This window comes from Pleurodeles waltl, chromosome 4_2 (genome assembly GCF_031143425.1).
Source record: "Pleurodeles waltl isolate 20211129_DDA chromosome 4_2, aPleWal1.hap1.20221129, whole genome shotgun sequence".
Classification (NCBI taxonomy): Eukaryota; Metazoa; Chordata; class Amphibia; order Caudata; family Salamandridae; genus Pleurodeles; species Pleurodeles waltl.
The window spans coordinates 418,601,102-418,615,750 of record NC_090443.1 but is presented as its reverse complement, the minus strand read 5'-3'; the positions used below and the strand labels follow the sequence as shown (position 1 = coordinate 418,615,750).

General features: G+C 48.0%; 1 protein-coding gene across 6 annotated transcripts in view; it reads left to right on the top strand.

Annotated features, from left to right (window-relative positions):
- The window catches only part of LOC138292835 (dedicator of cytokinesis protein 7-like), a 512,184-nt gene that overhangs the window by 288,397 nt on the left and 209,138 nt on the right, over positions 1-14,649 (top strand). For all 6 annotated transcript variants that reach the window (XM_069231649.1, XM_069231647.1, XM_069231646.1 and 3 more), the window contains one exon: positions 2,803-2,916. In XM_069231649.1, the coding sequence (XP_069087750.1) occupies positions 2,803-2,916 (114 nt within the window). The remainder of the gene's footprint in view (positions 1-2,802; positions 2,917-14,649) is intronic.

Genomic DNA, 14,649 nt, shown 5'->3' with positions numbered 1-14,649 from the left:
TACACCCTTTCATCATTTACTCATGCATGCCCATGGTAAACACAAGAAAGCTAGGAATAAAAGTTTGCAAACATTTATTGCAATAACCATATTCTTGCTTAGAGAGAATGAGCTACGATTATTAGGCAGATGAAACAAAGCATTGTAACCAGCATTACTAACATGAACAGAATAAATAATCCAACCATGGAAGTCTTATCTCTGTATCTTCCTAGCTATCACTGCATACACTCTGAGAGTATAATGGGTGAACCCTCTGCCAAATTTCGGAGGATAGTCTGTGCCCTCATACCTGGTTAGCTGAGCCAGGGAGCCAGTCTAGGTTGAAGTTGGCAGTCCATCTCTGCAAGAAGAAAAGTTAGTGTCAGCAGAGTTGCATATCAAACACAAGATTCATTCCAGGACTATCACGGTTGGAGTGCTCCTTTTATACCTGTAGGACAGTGCCCCATTTATATAATCAAATCCACACTGTGTTAGAGGTGCATCTCTGATATGATCCTATTTCTAGAATCTGGGATCTCTCTCCAAACAGTCAACGCAAGCACTAGGATATCTTGTTCTATGTTCCTAGCCTCGAACGGAGTGTACAGACTACATGACGAGAAAGGCTTACTGAAACTAAGCAACATGTACCGCATATTTTCAGAATAATATAGTGCAAGCATAGACATGTAAAATAACTTTGATAAAACTATGTCAGCCTAAAAACATGTAAAATGTAAAACTAAAATGAAGAACCAAAATGGGCCCAAGAAGGCCTCGCAACAGTTGTACTGGCTGAAGATCTTAGATGTAGAAGTTGCCCTTTTCTTTTGCAGCCTCTTTTCTTGACCGATTGATCCCATACTTAGCTAGACCCACCTTAATTCTTCCTCTCCCCCAAGTTGGTGCCATCCTGTGTCTTGGTAGGATATGAGTTCCAAGAAAATAAAATTGCTGCAAGCTCTAAATTGTCTTTTTGGAAAGCCTGTGCCCGTAGGCTGCCACAGTTGTTTCAGCAAACAAGTCCATGTCTCTCCTGCACCTTCAATATGATTAACCCTACTGAACCTTTTGCTCCTAAAGCTTGCTTGAGTATCCTGATTGTATCAAGTAAAGTTTACCTCACAACAGCTAGTCCTGCATTAATATTCCAGAGGTGTTATTACCGTCATAGAATGAAGTAACTTGTAAGGATTTTGATCATTTTTTAAAATTCAGGATGCTTGAAGGGTGCTTATGCATGAGTCATCATGGCCACTTCAGGGTACTGACCAGTTGTGTAAACATGTGAACAAGGCGTGTTATTAGCTGTTCAGTGACCTAATTTGTTGTTGAATTGGTTTGTCATTTCCAAGTACGCTCAATTGATGCATTTAGTGATTTTACAATAGAAGGGCCCAGACAATAACATTCTTGATGGTTAGATGTGCTGGGGTGACTTGGGTTATGCAGTATACATAGATATCTCATTGTACTTAACTTTATTCCCTCATGCTGAGAAGAAGCCTTTTCCATCTCAACTTGCTTGCAATGTGAACCCGAGGCCTCCTGTAATATTAAACGGATGACAATGGAAGTCCAACGTTTTTTCGGGGACCATATCAACCAGCTAGTTTAGAGAGCTACATGGTCTCTTATCTGAGGAGCTATAAACAGTTATTCTGAAAGCAAGCTGCCTTCCAAAATTAAAGTCTAGTGAATGTCATAACAGTTTCACTTTCTCGCAACCTTTTTTAATTCTCTCATGGGCTCAAAGAGCTCTCTTTTTTTTTTTTTTTTTGACTCAGACAATTGGGAGTACGATTGTGCAATGCAAAATGTCCTAGGACTAGAGTTTGACGGATGGTATACTCCATCAGAAACATGACAGATACCACATCGACGTATTGCAAGTGCCATGGGATATAATGTAATATGATGGACGTGGTATTCGTCACATTTGTGACGGAGTATCCCATTTGCCAAACTCTAAATCAGACCCTTACTTATCCATGGCAGCCATAGTTTGCCACCCCCATCACCAATCCATACCAGTGCAATCAGAAGTTAGGCATGAAATGTGATCTTCACTGATTATATATATATGTATAGCTGCTAGCTAGACTTCTATATATACCTTACATAAACACAGTATATTTAATGTTAGATCAGTGGCTGAATCCCAGTTTGGTTAGGGAATGCCAAAGAATATGTTTTAAAACATACATACAAGGTGACCTTTTACAACCCCACAAACAGTGGGTAGATCATAGGAATTCTGTGAGCCTAGGATGGTAGTGTCTATAATGGAAATATGTAAATGTGACTCGCTTTAGTAACTGGCAGTTTTAGTCTTTAATCCCCTTCCTTCACAGGGCCTCCTTTCAAACCCTTTACCCCGTCACAATCATAAAGCAGTTTCCACTTGGGCAGTGAAAGACACTGGTTAGAAGGACGCAAATTAGTATGTGTGGTGGAAGACCCTGCTCTTCTCCCAAATTGTTCCTTAATACTGGATGCAAAATGTGTCGGAAGGAAGGACATGTGGAATGAAAAATTAGAGTATTACTATTGGGACAAATTTCTTCATCAGCTTTTCTCCACTGAGCATTCATTGTCCCATGTTTATTAAAACCAGATTTACTTAAAAATATTGTTCTTTACAACTGCCATAGTCTTTTCTGTTATTTTTCTCTTTTCGTCCTTTAAGTGCTACTGCTCAGCTTTCCCCCTATTCTTCCCACTCGTCTCTGCTTCATTCACTTTTGGTTCCTCTGGGTGACTGTTTGTGTTCGTGGATATATTCTGTCTCACTGCTCATGTCACTCTTCCTCACAGGACACTGAGCTCGTCGAGCGTCTCAACATCAGCCTAGCTTTCTTCCTTAATGACCTCCTGTCCTTGATGAACCGGGGCTTTGTCTTCCATCTACTGCGCTCCTACTACAAGCAGGTGAGGATGGTGCATTTCCACTGGCATGGTAAAGGGTACTCTGCATCGCTTCCTCGTGGTTTCACTTCAAATCCTCGCGGTAGGTCTTAGTGGCCTAAAATGGGATGGGCCCTAAACTTACCTGCCAGTACACTCCACTCTTTACTGCCAGGACAAATCAGGGACTTCTAAATTACTAATCAAATTCTGATATTTACATAGATATGGATAGTTAGATTATCCAAACCTTCATCTTTATATTAAGTGAAGATGCTTTTCTTCCGTGCTTAGTTTTTAAAACATTATTCAGAATTTGAAAAAAGCATATCACAAAGTGATCTATTTCAGGTTCTGCACTCATTATTATACTACTGTAACTAGATCAGGATTTTCATGATCACAAAAGCAAATAGTCCAGCAATTTTTTTGTTGAAACATTATATCTATCTATTTATATATATATATATATATATATATATATATGTGTTTGATGGCATGTGAAGCTGCAGATACACATGCTGTGCACTATCCTGCCATCTAGTGTTGGGATCGGAGTGTTACAAGTTGTTTTTCTTCGAAGAAGTCTTTTCGAGTCACGAGACCGAGGGACTCCTCCCTTTCGGCTCCATTGCGCATGGGCGTCGACTCCATCTTAGATTGTTTTTTTTCTGCCATCGGGTTCGGACGTGTTCCTCTTCGCTCGTGTTTTGGTTCGGAAAAGATAGTTATTAATCGGAAAATTAGACGGTATTGTTTGCGCTCGGTACCGGGTTAGTGCTAGCACATCGACACCGAAGAAAAGAAAAGCTCCGGCAGCCCTTTGGGGCTTCTACTCCTCGGCGGGGCCTGGTCGGCCCGACCGCGTGTATCTTCAAGGCTCATGGAACGGACCCCATTCCGCTTCTGCCCCAAATGCCACGCTAAGTATCCTTATACAGACCGACACTTGGTCTGTAATCTGTGTTTGTCCCCCGAACACAAAGAGGATACGTGCGAGGCCTGTTGGGCATTTGGATCCAAGAAGAAACTGCGGGATCGTAGAGCTCGAAGACTTCAAATGGCGTCGACACTGGCTGGACATCTCGACGTCGAAGAAGAGGAGACATTCTCCATTCCAGATTCGGACTCTGACGAGCCAGAGAGTGAGCAGCCGACAAGGCAACAAACCGTGAGTAAACCAGCCCCGGCAAAAACTCACTCAAAAATCATGAAGGCCCAGGGGACGCCACCGCCAACAGGCCATGGCTTTACCCGGAAGCACGGTGACCAAACATCGGCACCCAAAAAGGCCTCCGAGCAGCCGAAGGCATCCGACTCCGGTCGAGATACCGGCTCCGAACAAACTCAGCATCGAGATACCGGCTCCAACCAGACTCTGCACCGAGAGGTCGGCACCCCAAAAACCAAAAAGGTTTCTTTGGAGCCCAAAAAGACTGCAGAAAAGGTTTCGGTGCCGAAACACGCAGCCTCGGAGCCGAAACCCAGCTCATATACAGAAGAACAGGGCCTTTCCTCACAGTTACAAGGCCACAGGTTTGAACAAGAGCTGGGCATGGAAGAGCCAGACCATACCCAGAGAAGGCTCCATATACAAAAAGACACGGGAAAATCAGAACTCTTCCTCCAATTAAGATGAAGCGGAAGCTCGCATTCCATGAGGCAGAAATGCAGCCAAAAGCTAAGGTGGCTAAAGAAAAAACACCACCACAGTGTTCTCCACAGCCATCGCCACCACACTCACCACATCTGTCCCCAGTAGCAACACCCCCAATGATGCAGTCACCAACGCACACAGGGATGAGCCAGGATGACCCAGATGCATGGGATCTTGTAAGGAAATGCCTCCTTGGCATGGTTGCCCCCTGACTTTTTTGCCTTTGCTGATGCTATGTTTACAATTGAGAGTGTGCTGAGGCCTGCTAACCAGGCCCCAGCACCAGTGTTCTTTCCCTAACCTGTACTTTTGTATCCACAATTGGCAGACCCTGGCATCCAGATAAGTCCCTTGTAACTGGTACTTCTAGTACCAAGGGCCCTGATGCCAAGGAAGGTCTCTAAGGGCTGCAGCATGTCTTATGCCACCCTGGAGACCTCTCACTCAGCACAGACACACTGCCTGCCAGCTTGTGTGTGCTAGTGAGAACAAAACGAGTAAGTCGACATGGCACTCCCCTCAGGGTGCCATGCCAGCCTCTCACTACCTATGCAAGTATAGGTCAGTCACCCCTCTAGCAGGCCTTACAGCCCTAAGGCAGGGTGCACTATACCATAGGTGAGGGTACCAGTGCATGAGCATGGTACCCCTACAGTGTCTAAACAAAACCTTAGACATTGTAAGTGCAGGGTAGCCATAAGAGTATATGGTCTGGGAGTCTGTCAAACACGAACTCCACAGCACCATAATGGCTACACTGAAAACTGGGAAGTTTGGTATCAAACTTCTCAGCACAATAAATGCACACTGATGCCAGTGTACATTTTATTGCAAAATACACCCCAGAGGGCACCTTAGAGGTGCCCCCTGAAACTTAACCGACTGTCTGTGTAGGCTGACTAGTTCCAGCAGCCTGCCACACTAGAGACATGTTGCTGGCCCCATGGGGAGAGTGCCTTTGTCACTCTGAGGCCAGTAACAAAGCCAGCACTGGGTGGAGATGCTAACACCTCCCCCAGGCAGGAGCTGTAACACCTGGCGGTGAGCCTCAAAGGCTCACCCCTTTGTCACAGCCCAGCAGGGCACTCCAGCTTAGTGGAGTTGCCCGCCCCCTCCGGCCACGGCCCCCACTTTTGGCGGCAAGGCTGGAGGGAACAAAGAAAGCAACAAGGAGGAGTCACTGGCCAGTCAGGACAGCCCCTAAGGTGTCCTGAGCTGAGGTGACTCTAACTTTTAGAAATCCTCCATCTTGCAGATGGAGGATTCCCCCAATAGGGTTAGGATTGTGACCTCCTCCCCTTGGGAGGAGGCACAAAGAGGGTGTACCCACCCTCAGGGCTAGTAGCCATTGGCTACTAACCCCCCAGACCTAAACACGCCCTTAAATTTAGTATTTAAGGGCTACCCTGAACCCTAGAAAATTAGATTCCTGCAACAACAAGAAGAAGGACTGCCTAGCTGAAAACCCCTGCAGAGGAAGACCAGAAGACAACATCTGCCTTGGCTCCAGAAACTCACCGGCCTGTCTCCTGCCTTCCAAAGAACTCTGCTCCAGCGACGCCTTCCAAAGGGACCAGCGACCTCTGAATCCTCTGAGGACTGCCCTGCTTCGACGACGACAAGAAACTCCCGAGGACAGCAGACCTGCTCCAAAAAGACTGCAACTTTGTTTCAAGAAGCAGCTTTAAAGAACCCTGCAACTCCCCGCAAGAAGCGTGAGACTTGCAACACTGCACCCGGCGACCCCGACTCGGCTGGGGGAGAACCAACACCTCAGGGAGGACCCCCGGACTACTCTACGACTGTGAGTACCAAAACCTGTCCCGAGGCTTCCCCTGACCGCGACTCTCTGAAACCTAAGTCCCGACGCCTGGAAAAGACCCTGCACCCGCAGCCCCCAGGACCTGAAGGACCGGACTTTCACTGCAGAAGTGACCCCCAGGAGTCCCTCTCCCTTGCCCAAGTGGAGGTTTCCCCGAGGAAGCCCCCCCCTTGCCTGCCTGCAGCGCTGAAGAGATCCCTTGATCTCTCATTGACTAACATTGCGAACCCGACGCTTGTTCTAACACTGCACCCGGCCGCCCCCGCGCCGCTGAGGGTGAAATTTCTGTGTGGGCTTGTGTCCCCCCCCGGTGCCCTACAAAACCCCCCTGGTCTGCCCTCCGAAGACATGGGTACTTACCTGCAAGCAGACCGGAACCGGGGCACCCCCTTCTCTCCATTATAGCCTATGCGGTTTGGGCACCACTTTGAACTCTGCACCTGACCGGCCCTGAGCTGCTGGTGTGGTAACTTTGGGGTTGCTCTGAACCCCCAACGGTGGGCTACCTTGGACCAAGAACCGAACCCTGTAAGTGTCTTACTTACCTGGTAAAACTAACAAAAACTTACCTCCCCTAGGAACTGTGAAAATTGCACTAAGTGTCCACTTTTGAAATAGCTATTTGTGAATAACTTGAAAAGTATACATGCAATTGAAATGATTCAAAGTTCCTAATGTACTTACCTGCAATACCTTTCAAACAAGATATTACATGTTAAATTTGAACCTGTGGTTCTTAAAATAAACTAAGAAAAGATATTTTTCTATAACAAAACCTATTGGCTGGATTTGTCTCTGAGTGTGTGTACCTCATTTATTGTCTATGTGTATGTACAACAAATGCTTAACACTACTCCTTGGATAAGCCTACTGCTCGACCACACTACCACAAAATAGAGCATTAGTATTATCTATTTCAACCACTATTTTACCTCTAAGGGGAACCCTCGGACTCTGTGCATGCTATTCCTTACTTTGAAATAGCACATACAGAGCCAACTTCCTACATTGGTGGATCAGCGGTGGGGTACAAGACTTTGCATTTGCTGGACTACTCAGCCAATACCTGATCACACGACAAATTCCAAAATTGTCATTAGAAATTGATTTTTGCAATTTGAAAAGTTTTCTAAATTCTTAAAAGACCTGCTAGGGCCTTGTGTTAGATCCTGTTTAGCATTTCTTTTAGAGTTTAAAAGTTTGTAAAAGTTTGAATTAGAACCTAGAACTAGTTTTAGATTCTTAAAAAGTATTCCAACTTTTAGAAGCAAAATGTCTAGCACAGATGTGGCTGTGGTGGAACTCGACACCACACCTTACCTCCATCTACAGATGAGAGAGCTAAGGTCACTCTGTAAACTAAAGAAAATAGCAATGGGCCCCAAACCTACCAAAGTACAGCTCCAGGAGCTTTTGGCAGAGTTTGAAAAGGCCAACCCCTCTGAGGGTGCAACTCAGAGGATGAAGATAGTGACTTGGAGGGAAATTCCCCCCCTCCAGTCCTACTTAGGGAGAGCAGGGCTACTCAAGCCCTGACTCCACAAATAATAGTCAGAGATGCTGGTTCCCTCACAGGAGGGACCAACAACTCTGAAATCACTGAGGATAACTCCAGTGAAGAGGACATCCAGTTAGCCAGGATGGCCAAAAGATTGGCTTTGCAAAGACAGATCCTAGCCATAGAGAGGGAAAGACAAGAGATGGGCCTAGGACCCATCAATGGTGGCAGCAACATAACTAGGGTCAGAGATTCTCCTGACATGTTAAAAATCCCTAAAGGGATTGTGACTAAATATGAAGATGGTGATGACATCACCAAATGGTTCACAGCTTTTGAGAGGGCTTGTGTAACCAGAAAAGTGAACAGATCTCACTGGGGTGCTCTCCTTTGGGAAATGTTCACAGGAAAGTGTAGGGATAGACTCCTCACACTCTCTGGAAAAGATGCAGAATCGTATGACCTCATGAAGGGTACCCTGATTGAGGGCTTTGGATTCTCCACTGAGGAGTATAGGATTAGATTCAGGGGGGCTCAAAAATCCTCGAGCCAGACCTGGGTTGACTTTGTAGACTACTCAGTAAAAACACTAGATGGTTGGATTCAAGGCAGTGGTGTAAGTAATTATGATGGGCTGTACAATTTATTTGTGAAAGAACACCTGTTAAGTAATTGTTTCAATGATAAACTGCATCAGCATCTGGTAGACCTAGGACCAATTTCTCCCCAAGAATTGGGAAAGAAGGCGGACCATTGGGTCAAGACAAGGGTGTCCAAAACTTCCACAGGGGGTGACCAAAAGAAAGGGGTCACAAAACCTCCCCAGGGGAAAGGTGGTGAGACAGCCAAAAATAAAAATAGTAAAGAGTCTTCTACAGGCCCCAAAAAAACCTGCACAGGAGGGTGGGCCCAGAGCCTCTTCACAAAACAATCCTGGGTACAAGGGTAAAAACTTTGATCCCAAAAAGGCCTGGTGTCGAAACTGTAGTCAGTCTGGACACCAAACTGGAGACAAGGCCTGTCCCAAGAAAAGTTCCACTTCAAACTCCAATCCAGGTAACCCTGGAATGGCTAGTCTCCAAGTGGGATCAACAGTGTGCCCAGAGCAAATCAGGGTCCACACTGAAGCTACTCTAGTCTCTGAGGGTGGGGTGGATTTAGCCACACTAGCTGCCTGGCCGCCTAACATGCAAAAATACAGGCAGAAGCTCTTTATTAATGGGACAAGTGTAGAGGGCCTGAGGGATACAGGTGCCAGTGTCACCATGGTGACAGAGAAACTGGTTTCCCCTGGCCAATACCTGACTGGAAAAACTTATACAGTCACCAACGCTGACAATCAGACTAAAGCACATCCCATGGCAATGGTAACTTTAGAATGAGGAGGGGTCAATGGCCTGAAACAGGTGGTGGTCTCCTCAAACATCCCAGTAGACTGTCTGCTTGGAAATGACCTGGAGTCCTCAGCATGGGCTCAGGTAGAACTAAAAACCCATGCAGCCATGCTGGGTATCCCTGAACTGGTGTGTGTAAAAACAAGAGCACAATGCAAGGCACAGGGTGAAAAAGTAGAGCTGGAGTCTGGAAAAATGGCCCAGCCTACCAAGAGAAAAGGAAAGTCAGTTGGGAAACCAACTGCAACACAGTCAGAAAAAGGGAACCTCTCTTCTCAGGAAGAAGTTCTGCCCTCTGAGGGAACTGAGCCTTTGGAGCTTGAACCTTATCAGGTTGAGCTCTTAGGCCCAGGGGGACCCTCAAGGGAGGAGCTGTGTAAGGGACAAGAAACCTGTCCCTCTCTTGAAGGCCTTAGGCAGCAAGCTGCTGAAGAGTCCAAGGGCAAGAAAAATGGAACACATAGGGTCTATTGGGAAGATGGACTCCTGTACACTGAGGCCAGAGACCCCAAACCTGGTGCCACTAGGAGAGTGGTAGTGCCTCAGTCGTTCAGAGAGTTTATTCTGACCTTAGCCCATGATATTCCCCTTGCTGGGCATTTGGGACAAACCAAGACGTGGGAGAGGTTAGTCAACCACTTCTACTGGCCCAATATGTCCCAGAAGGTTAAGGAGTTTTGCCTCTCCTGCCCCACCTGTCAATCCAGTGGTAAGACAGGTGGGCACCCAAAGGCCCCCCTCATTCCACTTCCAGTGGTGGGGGTCCCCTTTGAAAGAGTGGGTGTGGACATAGTTGGTCCACTGGAACCTCCCACAGCCTCAGGAAATATGTATATCCTAGTAGTAGTGGATCATGCTACTAGGTATCCTGAAGCTATTCCCCTTAGGTCGACTACTGCCCCTGCAGTAGCCAAGGCCCTCATTGGTATCTTTACCAGAGTGGGTTTCCCTAAGGAGGTGGTGTCTGACAGAGGTACCAACTTCATGTCAGCCTACCTAAAACACATGTGGAATGAGTGTGGAGTGACTTACAAATTCACTACACCATACCATCCACAAACTAATGGCTTAGTTGAGAGATTCAACAAGACATTAAAAGGCATGATCATGGGGCTCCCAGAAAAACTCAAAAGGAGATGGGATGTCCTCTTGCCATGTCTGCTTTTTGCTTACAGAGAGGTGCCACAGAAGGGAGTAGGATTCTCACCCTTTGAACTTCTGTTTGGTCACCCTGTAAGGGGACCACTTGCTCTTGTTAAAGAAGGCTGGGAGAGACCTCTTCATGAGCCTAAACAAGACATAGTGGACTATGTACTTGGCCTTCGCTCTAGAATGGCAGAGTACATGGAAAAGGCAACCAAAAACCTTGAGGCCAGCCAACAGCTCCAGAAGTTTTGGTATGACCAAAAGGCTGCAATGGTTGAGTTCCAACCAGGGCAGAAAGTCTGGGTTCTGGAGCCTGTGGCTCCCAGGGCACTCCAGGACAAATGGAGTGGCCCTTACCCAGTACTAGAAAGGAAGAGTCAGGTCACCTACCTGGTGGACCTGGGCACAAGCAGGAGCCCCAAGAGGGTGATCCATGTGAACCGCCTTAAGCTCTTCCATGACAGGGCTGATGTGAATCTGTTGATGGTAACAGATGAGGATCAGGAGGCAGAGAGTGAACCTCTCCCTGATCTTCTGTCATCAGACCCAAAAGATGGCTCAGTAGATGGAGTGATCTACTCAGACACCCTCTCTGGCCAACAGCAAGCTGATTGTAGGAGAGTCCTACAACAGTTTCCTGAACTCTTCTCCTTAACCCCTGGTCAGACACACCTGTGTACCCATGATGTGGACACAGGAGACAGCATGCCTGTCAAAAACAAATTTTTTAGACAGTCTGACCATGTTAAGGAAAGCATCAAGGTGGAAGTCCACAAGATGCTGGAATTGGGAGTAATTGAGCGCTCTGACAGCCCCTGGGCTAGCCCAGTGGTCTTAGTCCCCAAACCTCACACCAAAGATGGAAAGAAAGAGATGAGGTTTTGTGTGGACTACAGAGGGCTCAATTCTGTCACCAAGACAGATGCTCATCCAATTCCTAGAGCTGATGAGCTCATAGATAAATTAGGTGCTGCCAAATTCTTAAGTACCTTTGACTTGACAGCAGGGTACTGGCAAATAAAAATGGCACCTGGAGCAAAAGAGAAAACAGCATTCTCCACACCTGATGGGCATTATCAGTTTACTGTTATGCCCTTTGGTTTAAAGAATGCCCCTGCCACCTTCCAAAGGTTGGTGAATCAAGTCCTTGCTGGCTTGGAGTCCTTTAGCACAGCTTATCTTGATGATATTGCTGTCTTTAGCTCCACCTGGCAGGATCACCTGGTCCACCTGAAGAAGGTTTTGAAGGCTCTGCAATCTGCAGGCCTCTCTATCAAGGCATCCAAATGCCAGATAGGGCAGGGAACTGTGGTTTACTTGGGACACCTTGTAGGTGGAGGCCAAGTTCAGCCACTCCAACCCAAGATCCAGACTATTCTGGACTGGGTAGCTCCAAAAACCCAGACTCAAGTCAGGGCATTCCTTGGCTTGACTGGGTATTACAGGAGGTTTGTGAAGGGATATGGATCCATTGTGACAGCCCTCACTGAACTCACCTCCAAGAAAATGCCCAAGAAAGTGAACTGGACTGTGGAATGCCAACAGGCCTTTGACACCCTGAAACAAGCAATGTGCTCAGCACCAGTTCTAAAAGCTCCAGATTATTCTAAGCAGTTCATTGTGCAGACAGATGCCTCTGAACATGGGATAGGGGCAGTTTTGTCCCAAACCAATGATGATGGCCTTGACCAGCCTGTTGCTTTCATTAGCAGGAGGTTACTCCCCAGGGAGCAGCGTTGGAGTGCCATTGAGAGGGAGGCCTTTGCTGTGGTTTGGTCCCTGAAGAAGCTGAGACCATACCTCTTTGGGACTCACTTCCTAGTTCAAACTGACCACAGACCTCTCAAATGGCTGATGCAAATGAAAGGTGAAAATCCTAAACTGTTGAGGTGGTCCATCTCCCTACAGGGAATGGACTTTATAGTGGAACACAGACCTGGGACTGCCCATGCCAATGCAGATGGCCTTTCCAGGTTCTTCCACTTAGAAAATGAAGACTCTCTTGGGAAAGGTTAGTCTCATCCTCTTTCGTTTGGGGGGGGGTTGTGTAAGGAAATGCCTCCTTGGCATGGTTGCCCCCTGACTTTTTTGCCTTTGCTGATGCTATGTTTACAATTGAGAGTGTGCTGAGGCCTGCTAACCAGGCCCCAGCACCAGTGTTCTTTCCCTAACCTGTACTTTTGTATCCACAATTGGCAGACCCTGGCATCCAGATAAGTCCCTTGTAACTGGTACTTCTAGTACCAAGGGCCCTGATGCCAAGGAAGGTCTCTAAGGGCTGCAGCATGTCTTATGCCACCCTGGAGACCTCTCACTCAGCACAGACACACTGCCTGCCAGCTTGTGTGTGCTAGTGAGAACAAAACGAGTAAGTCGACATGGCACTCCCCTCAGGGTGCCATGCCAGCCTCTCACTACCTATGCAAGTATAGGTCAGTCACCCCTCTAGCAGGCCTTACAGCCCTAAGGCAGGGTGCACTATACCATAGGTGAGGGTACCAGTGCATGAGCATGGTACCCCTACAGTGTCTAAACAAAACCTTAGACATTGTAAGTGCAGGGTAGCCATAAGAGTATATGGTCTGGGAGTCTGTCAAACACGAACTCCACAGCACCATAATGGCTACACTGAAAACTGGGAAGTTTGGTATCAAACTTCTCAGCACAATAAATGCACACTGATGCCAGTGTACATTTTATTGCAAAATACACCCCAGAGGGCACCTTAGAGGTGCCCCCTGAAACTTAACTGACTGTCTGTGTAGGCTGACTAGTTCCAGCAGCCTGCCACACTAGAGACATGTTGCTGGCCCCATGGGGAGAGTGCCTTTGTCACTCTGAGGCCAGTAACAAAGCCTGCACTGGGTGGAGATGCTAACACCTCCCCCAGGCAGGAGCTGTAACACCTGGCGGTGAGCCTCAAAGGCTCACCCCTTTGTCACAGCCCAGCAGGGCACTCCAGCTTAGTGGAGTTGCCCGCCCCCTCCGGCCACGGCCCCCACTTTTGGCAGCAAGGCTGGAGGGAACAAAGAAAGCAACAAGGAGGAGTCACTGGCCAGTCAGGACAGCCCCTAAGGTGTCCTGAGCTGAGGTGACTCTAACTTTTAGAAATCCTCCATCTTGCAGATGGAGGATTCCCCCAATAGGGTTAGGATTGTGACCCCCTCCCCTTGGGAGGAGGCACAAAGAGGGTGTACCCACCCTCAGGGCTAGTAGCCATTGGCTACTAACCCCCCAGACCTAAACACGCCCTTAAATTTAGTATTTAAGGGCTACCCTGAACCCTAGAAAATTAGATTCCTGCAACAACAAGAAGAAGGACTGCCTAGCTGAAAACCCCTGCAGAGGAAGACCAGAAGACAACAACTGCCTTGGCTCCAGAAACTCACCGGCCTGTCTCCTGCCTTCCAAAGAACTCTGCTCCAGCGACGCCTTCCAAAGGGACCAGCGACCTCTGAATCCTCTGAGGACTGCCCTGCTTCGACGACGACAAGAAACTCCCGAGGACAGCGGACCTGCTCCAAAAAGACTGCAACTTTGTTTCAAGAAGCAGCTTTAAAGAACCCTGCAACTCCCCGCAAGAAGCGTGAGACTTGCAACACTGCACCCGGCGACCCCGACTCGGCTGGTGGAGAACCAACACCTCAGGGAGGACCCCCGGACTACTCTACGACTGTGAGTACCAAAACCTGTCCCCCCTGAGTCCCCACAGCGCCGCCTGCAGAGGGAATCCCGAGGCTTCCCCTGACCGCGACTCTCTGAAACCTAAGTCCCGACGCCTGGAAAAGACCCTGCACCCGCAGCCCCCAGGACCTGAAGGACCGGACTTTCACTGCAGAAGTGACCCCCAGGAGTCCCTCTCCCTTGCCCAAGTGGAGGTTTCCCCGAGGAAGCCCCCCCTTGCCTGCCTGCAGCGCTGAAGAGATCCCTTGATCTCTCATTGACTAACATTGCGAACCCGACGCTTGTTCTAACACTGCACCCGGCCGCCCCCGCGCCGCTGAGGGTGAAATTTCTGTGTGGGCTTGTGTCCCCCCCGGTGCCCTACAAAAACCCCCTGGTCTGCCCTCCGAAGACGTGGGTACTTACCTGCAAGCAGACCGGAACCGGGGCACCCCATTCTCTCCATTATAGCCTATGCGGTTTAGGCACCACTTTGAACTCTGCACCTGACCGGCCCTGAGCTGCTGGTGTGGTAACTTTGGGGTTGCTCTGAACCCCCAACGGTGGGCTACCTTGG